This window comes from Artemia franciscana, chromosome 6 (assembly GCF_032884065.1).
Source record: "Artemia franciscana chromosome 6, ASM3288406v1, whole genome shotgun sequence".
Lineage (NCBI taxonomy): Eukaryota > Metazoa > Arthropoda > Branchiopoda > Anostraca > Artemiidae > Artemia > Artemia franciscana.
In genome coordinates, this window is record NC_088868.1 from 7,110,040 (window position 1) to 7,120,174 (window position 10,135).

The window sequence follows — 10,135 nt, forward strand, 5'->3', positions numbered from 1 at the left end:
TACACAGATGTTTAATGGCTCAACTAAAAGCAACTGCTCATTTGGTTACGTACTTTGTATAAATTTGTAATTCAGGGAATTATCTCAGCTGGGAGTGTTTTTATTAAGGCAACTGACCATTGAATAAAACTTTTTTCTACCTGGCAATACACTTGGGGTAAAACATACCGATTCAATCTAGAATAGATTGCTTGAAATTTCAGCAATATACAAATCTCAACGTCACTACCCCGATGAGCTTCAGTTTTTATTATAGTTTTTCCATGCAGGGTCCTATAGATATCCTATACACAATTTTCCAAACACTAAGGAGTCAATCGACCTTATCTTTTAATACAACAAGAGGTAAGAGCTCATATGGCACTTGTGATGAGGTCGGAAGAGCCAAGAGCTCATATGGCATGAGCTCTAGCAAAATTCTAAGAATCTATAGATTGATTTAAAAGGAAAATCAGAGGCTTAATGCCGATCGGAATTTAAAATAAGAGCTCTGAGAAACGAGGTTCTTCTAAATATCAAAATTCATTAAGATCCGATTACCCATTCGTAAGTTAAAAATACCTCATTTTTTCCAATTTTTCCGAATTAACCGTCCCCCCACTCCCCCCTCCCCATATGGTTGAATTGGGGAAACGACTAATTGAAATTTAATCTGGTCTGGTCCCTGATACACCTGCCAAACTTCGTCGTCCTAGCTTATCTGGAAGTGCCTAAACTAGCAAAACCGGGACAGACAGACCAACAGACAGACTGACAGAATTTGCGATCGCTATATGTCACTTGGTAAATACCAAGTGCCATAAAAATTTATATCCCATAAAGTACTAAGGACAGTAAAATGGAATCTGGTCGTTTGAGTTGGTTAAGCGGAAATTTACATACCCGGTTATGCCTTGTAAATTAGGGAAATTTAGAAGTTTTATTTTTATATATAAAAGCCTTCGGTTGCAGTTATGCAGTTCTTGGTAGCGCGTGCCAAATTACAAAAAATAAAATATGGGCGAGAAATTGGCAAAAAACGACTTAAGAAGGTGCAGTTATATACAGGAGTTAACAGACAGCAAATTTTTCAGTTTTACGGACAAAAAGCGTCTTCAGATTTAACTAATTGATTTTGCTGACTTTAGCGATTGAACAATGTAACAGTGACTAAAATGTGACACTGCCCTAAAAACTTCATAATCTTGAAACAACCAAAAGAAGAATCTTAGGAAATCGCGGTTTTCAAGTCCGAATACACCTAAGATGGGTCCAGGAAGGGGGGGGGAGCAAAAATATTTTTCTAGTTATCTCAAAAACAATATTTTGAGATAACTAAAAAGTCAAAATTGAATGACCAAGAAAACTAAAAAAAAAATTAATAAGAGGAAAATTACCAAAAAGAAACAATTTCAAAAAAGAAAAAGTAGATATGATTCGAAAATTCTAAAAAGAGGAGTACTAAACATGATAGGATAAAAACAAGACATGAAAAAGAATAAAATCCTCTGGTGCCATTGCTCGCCATAGGTGTTATCGCTCGTCGTATTGCCAAGCAGGGCAAGAAGTTGCTGTGAACATGACAGACGGTCTTATTAAAATGCTGGTTATTCCAATATCAGTTTTATTGACATAGGGCTTTGAACATCTTGTGCAGTACAGGGTAGCACTTACACTTAAGGCAAATTCCCAATTTTGTTTGCACCCAAATTTTGAAATTAAAACCACTTTAGAACTTACAGTGATAGCAAAATATGGCTCATTCCTGGCAGTTTTCGACAATTGCGAACTTCTTACCGAGCAAAAAAAAAGCCAACAGTTTTCATGAATTACTTTTTCATCTTTTTTTAGACTGTTTCTTACTTTTACTTTAGAAGAATGAAACTGAGTTTGATGTTTATTTATTAAATAAGCAACAGTTCGTCCAAAAACCAAAGTCCTGTTGCTTAAATAAGCAACAGTTCGTCCAAAAACCAAAGTTTTTTTAGACTGTTTCTTACTTTTACTTTCAAGTTTCTTTTAAGAGGAATGAAACTGAGTTTGATGTTTATTTATTACAAAAGCTACAGTTCGTCCAAAAACCCAAAGTCTCTGAGGCTAGTTATAAGACTTGCAGTAAAAGAAAAATATATTGACAACTGTGATTTTCTGTTCTCTAATAAAATGCTTAAAATTGAAAGTGTGAGAATTCTAGAATTCTGAGAATGAGTTTTCCCAAAATACTGGTTGAGTCAATCAAAAAAAAAGAAAGTATATTTCATCTCCCATGCATTATGTTTATATTCAAGAAACATAAATAACGGGAATTCCCTCCCCCCCCCCCAAAAAAAAATGTCACAAAAAATGTGAAAAGGTGATATCATTTTTTCTTTTTTATTTTTAAATTATGAGGAAAAAAAAATCTAGCTCAAAATGGCTCAAATCAGTACGGTTATCAGTAATTTCTTGTCATAGGACAAACAGTATTCGACAAAATTAGAACAATCAACCTTAAGGCAATATATAAAACGTAAGCAAAATACTTTACCTTCCTTTTTGACAACATCTGATAGGCATGCCTTTGAAGTCCCAAGTGCCACAAGCCACTGTTGTTTCTCCTGTGGTGTAGGAGCTCTGACGTATAAAGCAATCTCTCCTGGGATTCTTATATCTATTCTTAACGGATCCGTTGGATGGACTAGAAGTAGCAAAAAATTCTACTAAAGGATATTAGTGTAAAGGTTAGGCATAAGTGTGGGAACTCCCAAGCATTAATCAATCTCTCTTAGAATTCATATATATATATATATAAATATATATATATATATATATATATATATATATATATATATATATATATATATATATATATATATATATATATATATATATATATATGTATATACATATATATATATATATATATATATATATATATATATATATATATATATATATATATATACACATATATATATATATATATATATATATATATATATATATATATATATATATATATATATATATATATATATATATATATATATATATATATATATATATATATATATATATATATATAATGAAAAGAGAAATCACCAATGCAACAGCACAAACACATTAAAAAAGAAGAAAAAGGAAGACAGAAGGGGAAAAGGAAGACTGTTTTCCTACATTAGTGATTAATATAGATCAGCACTTGAATGAGGCCTTAACCCTACTCATCCATACAATCACATAGGTCAAACAGCATAATATATATATATATATATATATATATATATATATATATATATATATATATATATATATATATATATATATATATATATATATATATATATATATATATATATATATATATACATATATATATATATATATATATATATATATATACATATATATATATATATATATATATATATATATATATATATATATATATATATATATATATATATATATATATATATATATACATATATATATATATATATATATATATATATATATATATATATATATATATATATATATATATATATATATATATATATATATATATATATTTCTTAATATCCAAAGATCTTCCAAGTTACAAACTTCCCATTATCTTGAGAAGCAAAAGGCAAACAAGATATTTAAAAGCTGATTGAACCAGACTTGTCTCATAATATAGTCTCATATCTTTTCCCTAAACTTCGAAGTAAATTGGTCACTATAGTATAAAAACAAACTAGACAAGATATAAAGAAAAACTAATAGACAAACAAGGTTAAAAAGTATACAATAAAAATCTTTTCCTTAAACTTCGAAAAGACAAGATACAAGATATAAAGAAAAACTAATAGACAAACAAGGTTAAAAAGTATACAATAAAAATAAATTAAAACAACTAAATAAACATGAATATAAAGTATCTTTGGCTTATCTTCCATGCTAAATAGCAAAACGCCTTTTTAAGCAGATGTTAAACTAGATTTTTTAGTAATAATGAGTTTCAAGTTGCAAGTAGAGTAGCAAATCTTTAGTGGTGAGTTGTTAGTGGTTTAGTAAGTAAACTTTTTAGTGGGGGTCTATACTATAGGTCTATAATTATAGTGGGGGTCTATAATATAGACCCCTACTACAACTGGATATATTCAGGGTGAGGGGGCCCCGCATATCTCTTTATAACTCAGTATTATGTTTAACATCAGCACTGTTTTTGTAATACTTTGTCAATGGCTTAAGGGGGAATGGTATAGAGAAAAAATTGTCTATCTCTTCCATGTTGAATACTTTTAGTTTGTATAATGACAATAGGTGTATTGGTTTTTATTTCTAAATATTACCCTGATCACTATCAGCTCTGTTTGCTTCTTTTTTTCTATTTTTGTTTTTACTGGGCTTTCTAAATTAAACTTTTTCATGCAAATTCCATTTCAATTTGTATATAAAAACAGTGCATACAAGTTTAATAATCTTTACATGTACTTGTTGAGGGGTTATAAAAGAACAATTTGGCTTTTAAGCTGTTTTCTTATTTAACTCCTAAAAACATTTTCACCAATCTGTTTTTCACTACTTTAATTGTTTACCATCAGTTTTATATTACAAACTCCAGAAAGGTTGAATATTTAGTTTCAATAGGTAGTACATAGATACAGGTATAATAATCCTCAAAGTAATAGCAAAAGACTAGTGTTTTTCAATGCAATAATTATTTATCCCTCTCTAATTCCTTCTTATTTGAATTACTCCTCAATTGTTTATCTTAATACCTTTTGGAAGCATATAAAACCCTTACAGGTATTACAAAATAGGGTAATAAAAATTCTTGGAAATTTTTTACATTGTTTTACATTGTTTACATTCTTGAAAATTTTTACCTTCAAAACTTGAAAATGTATCAGAAACTAAAACATTATTCTTTTTCTTAAATTTGTTAGATTTAAAACATACATGAGTATTAAGTATTTCCATTTGGAATTTTCAAATCCAAAATTCTACTTATTATTTTTACAATAAATCTCCGTTAATTTTACTTCCTGATTGGGATTTTTGGTGGTCTGGGATGTACCAAATTCCTTTTGTAAGTTCTGAAAGGTCAAGGTTTTCAATTAGGTACAAAATACCCTTCATTGCAAACAATTATAAGCTGAAAGACAAAATTCTGTTTGATGCATCCCAAAAATCTCAGCTAAATTTGAAAAAGCAAATATTAAAGATTGTTTGCTAATATTCAATTATTCACAATTGATGATGGTGACATTAAACTATTTAATATTATTCTTTGTGTGTTTTGTATTTGTGTTCCTGTGTTTGGGATGGCCTCCCATGCCCCTCCTGCCCAATATTTAGTTATTTACTTATCCTTGTTACTTCTCTTGGGTGTTTTTTTCTATTTTGTTTGTTTTTGCCATGTTAACTTTGAAATGATGAGATGTTGGTGTTTTTTCTATGTCTTTGTACTGTCCCAGCCTTACAAGCTCTGCTCTCTATGGGGGCATAATATTGTTTTTTTTTTTTTTTTTATAAAGAAAAACAGTAACAGCCAAATATTACCTAAGTACTCTTACACTTGACCAAGACCAAAAAACTGAAGATTAGAAATGTTGCTTTGAATTTTCAAGCTGGGAAGCAATAGGGGTATAAAATTGAAGATACCACTGCAGACCCTTATTTGGGTTGCAGATTAATTTCTGCAGGTTACAATCACCCAATAAGAAATTTGTCCATAACTAAAAAAGATCATATCCTGATTTGGGGGAAGGGGTAGGAACCTCTCAAAGACCAATTTTGGGCTGTAGATTCAATCTTGAAAATTTAATTACCCCAAACCAGGAACTTACAAAGCTAGGGTAAAGCTTTAAGATTGATAATGCCAACAAACATTTGTCTAGTTTCTAAGCAACACTTTTTTTTTTATTGTAGATGAACTCATTGAACAAAGTTGAGGCTCAGGCCACAAGGACCCATTGCCTCCCAAGATTTTGGATAAATAATTTTACCATGATTTTCACTGAACTTAAGCTGTTATGTCTACAAGTGACCTATGCTGCATTTTTACCCTTATTGCTCCTGGTTTTCACTGGGAAATAGCAACCAAAACAGAGAGTAGCCTAAATTTACCTGATATTTCACAAACTGACAATTTGATGGATCCTCTACAGCCTTCATTTACTTCTTCAAGACTTTTGTAGTAAGAGAGAACTCCATTGTCAAGAATAAACCATCTTGGCTGCCAACCTACAAAAAAGCCATTTGAGATACAGCATCAGCAGGTTTTATACTTCAAGGAATTTGCCCATGTTACATATGTTTTTGATCTGACTTGGAGCTTATTCATTTCTAAAAAGAGATGAGCCATTTCCCAGAGGATTTAGTACAATGGCGTTAATTCATGAAAATTTAGGGGGGAAGGGCAAGTGAGTTTTTCAAAATCTAGGGGGGACAATTTTTTCTAATATTCCTAGAGAAACCTGATATTTTCAACAAAACAGCTCCCCCCCCCCAACAAAAGTATTTTCAAAATATGCACAGAGAGCACATGTCCCTCCCCCCTCTCATTGATGCTACCAATTTGGAAGCATTCACATTATTTTAGATAATAGACAGGGCAAAAGACCCAAAACTGATTTTTTCAAATGAGCTGGAAAGATTCCTCTAGTGGATATTTATCTATTGATGATATTTTCTAAGATATACTTATTTTATAAGAGCTATGGAGGACTTACCAGATTAGGAAAAACTTGTTTCAGTAGCTCCAGCTAAAAACTATAGAAGTTAGCTGGGTTTTTTTCCCTGTAAAAATCTTAAAATCTTTTTAAATAAAAAGACTTTCTAAGTCTTTACTTTTTAAGTAAGTAAAATCTTTTAATTTTGTATTCTGTATAATTATAAAAATATAAGACACAACCTTCCTTTTTGCAAAGGAGAGTAATAGTTTTCATACAAGGCAAAAACAAGAGCCCCCTTTGCAAAAGGAAAGTTTAATAATCAGTGAAGCAGCAGTTGTGTGCTGGAGTTCCTGAAAAAGATGTTGAATTCCAGCAAAAATCATAACCATAGCTACACTAGTGCAGATATGCTATGAGAATTAATATGCTGAAGAGCAAAAATTTGACTTTTCTGTAGGACACTCTTTTTTTTAGAAAAAAGTAGTTATAATGCAATGTATTTTTTACCCTTACACTATTTTGTTATTTTTTTCCACCCATGGATCTTAGGGACAATCAGTATTAGGTAAAATTCTAGTTTAGTGACTTCTTGCTATCTTGGAAAGGGGTTAGGTTAGGAAAATGAAACTTTCAGGGATGGGTCTACAGGCTAAAGTATGTCCAGGAAGGTATTTGAAGTACCTACCTCTACTCCTTCTTCCTCTAGAGGGCCCTGAAATTTGCCTACATGACAGGTCTATACCTATTGAAATTTTGACAAAACAACATTTTACCTTAATTTTCAGTTACTAGTTGATTTAGTTCTGAAATGTTTTTATTAAGATTTAGGAAATGTATTTGTATATCTTTAAAACTTTATAAATTGGGATTGAGCAAAGTTGTGAAGCTGAAAACAATTTTGTTGTACTTCATTCAAGCAGAAGATCTATTTTGCAAGGTTTCACTTTTATAACATACATATTTTCAAAGGTCATCAAGGGTTAGAACCCTCTAGAGGAAGAGGGAGTGGAGGTAGGTATTTCAAAATACCTTCCTGGGACATACTTTAGCCTGTAGACCCATTTTGGTATTTTTTTTTTCACCCATGGATATTAGGGACAATCAACATTAAACTAGTTTTCAAAGCATAAACATCTATATGAATTATTTGAAGTTGATTCTTTGAGCTTGAAAATACAATTAATTCAGTGATAACAAAAGTGTCATAATACCCAGCAAAGAATTAAAGGGAACAAGTGACTTTTCATTCTTATGCAATGTATGATACTTATTTGGATAGCTTTGTTTGGCTGACTTGGATATAAGTCTACTGTACCACCAAAAGGTACTGTTTTATGTTTTTATAATCTTTACCAGTTCTAATTAAGTTCTAATTAAAAGTTATTCATAGACAGCAGGCTACTAATCTTAGATATTATCAGTAAAGATAGTTGTGATTGGCTGATGATTAGGCCTAGGTCAGTTGGGAAAGCATACTATAATCTTGGAAAACATCCAATCTTTTAACATTTGAATTTAGATAAAACCTCTACCCTCTCTACCCTGGTTTATATACATATAATCTGTTCACAGCAATTGTCTTAGATTAAGGCCATGCAAGGTTGACTGCATCTGTCATTAGGTTGTAAGTTGTAAAAATTTATAGTGTTATTGTTATTGTAAAAATTTAAGATCCTGTGTGATTAGAATATGTGATTAGACAGCATTTTCTAAAATTAGGCTTAAGCTTTGAATGTGTAGCCAAGATTAAGCTCTACTGTTGTTAGTCAGTGTAGCCTATTTGAAATTGTGAGTGTTGTGTAAACCTATAATTATAATATTCAAGCTAACTAAATACTTGTTAAAAGATTTTAACACATCCAGTGGTGAAACAATCTAATTTCTAGGTGGTATGATAGAGATTTTACAATTATTTATCTGTTAAAGAGTGGATTAGCTGATCAACTATTGGGTATTTTACCCTTATATGGGCTATAAATTTGGGCAATGTTAGAAAGGATATGTTAAAATTAAATTTGTAATCTCTCAACTTCATATTCACTTAGCTCAACTTCTCATTTTTAAACAAAAATAAATTTAAAGAAATATTCTGGATTTGATCTTTAATTCTGGATTTAGAGAAAAATTCTACTGCCAAAAATTCTGGAATAACCTAAATGATAATCTTATACGCTATACCATTCCAGTAGTTAGTCCATTTATTGAGTAGACCTTCCATGAAATGGATCTTTTGATTCTTGGACCGTTAATTATGTCCCTAGATCAGCTGGCAGTAGCTCAAGGACCCTGCTTGAACTTTGACGATTTCAATGTGCCTTAGATTTTAAGTATTTTGCCATTTATTTTTGACCAGTGCCAATTCGTAACCGCAAAGAACACAACAGTGCCAACATACGGAAAAAATACATTCGTTGTTAGTAAAGAACTGAATAGTCCTTCAACAGTCTACTTTGGGCCTACTAACAGTTAAAAATATCTTTTATATATTTATATGTTTTATATGTTTATATCTTTTATATGGGTTATTAATAATAACAGTAAAAATATCTCCCAAAGAAAATAGCTTATAACGATTATTAGCGAAGTTATCAAAATATTGAAAACGATTTTGTTGAAAAGGATTTAACGATTTTGTTGAGCAGAAAATTAAACATGAGCCAAATACAAGAATGACCGTGTACATCTTAAAGACATGTTGCCACTAATTTATCGGTTAGTCTCTCCAAAAAAAAAATATGTCGGTAAAACACTTAATGTCGGCTAGTAAATTTTGCACTTAGCAATTTTTATTTCTGTTTTCAACCAAGTATCTTCAGAGATACGCTAGCATGGTAGTCTATGCTGAGTTTCTTTTAACCTGTTTTTCTTAAAAATTTTAGTCTCAATGTATTCCTTTCTAAGAATCGTTAGCTAAAACTTTTGTTTAGATGAACTATTAGCTGCTAACATTATTAGCAGTGGCGCCAATTTACGAATTTGCAGGGAAAAATATTTTTTAAATGAAAATACTAAAAAGTATAGTTCAAAATCTAAGGGGGGGGTGTGTTAGTGAAAATATAAACAAGGTATTTTTTAAGGTCTACGAGACCCTTTCACCTACTTCCCCGGTTGGCGTACCTGGTTGTTAGTTATCGCATGGACGGCAGAAAAAAGCCGAATAAGCTAATGACACCATTTTCTGTGTAATTATTTTTTCAATTTTTTTTAATAAAAAATTGATTTTACTCTCATTATTTGCTGGAGTGTAAAATGCTAATTTTGAAAAATCTACAATTCCGGATGACGGTCATTAAATAAAAAAGGGGTACTCATCCAAACGAATCTGGTAGTAACAATGGACTCGTGTATGACAAGTTGAAAACTTCAACGTTTTGATCTTATTTTAACCAGGAAATTAAACTTCCTGGTTTTAAACACTTTTTCAGTACTTTGTCTTTTCAGAGGATTAAGTTTCAAATGTAGGGTGAAAAATTCATAAAAGCAATCACGTGTTTACAGATGTGCAACTC

At 30.7% G+C, this 10,135-nt stretch overlaps 1 protein-coding gene across 1 annotated transcript in view; it reads right to left on the minus strand.

Annotated features, from left to right (window-relative positions):
• Positions 1-9,004, minus strand: part of LOC136027977 (pleckstrin homology domain-containing family A member 3-like) — a 30,652-nt gene extending 21,648 nt beyond the window's left edge. Inside the window, exons 1-3 of the mRNA XM_065705471.1 lie at positions 8,805-9,004; positions 6,079-6,195; positions 2,507-2,656 (exon numbers count right to left, since the gene is read on the minus strand). Coding sequence (XP_065561543.1) covers positions 2,507-2,656; positions 6,079-6,195; positions 8,805-8,844 — 307 coding nt within the window. The 5' untranslated portion in view covers positions 8,845-9,004. The remainder of the gene's footprint in view (positions 1-2,506; positions 2,657-6,078; positions 6,196-8,804) is intronic.
• Between the last annotated feature and the right edge of the window lie 1,131 nt (positions 9,005-10,135).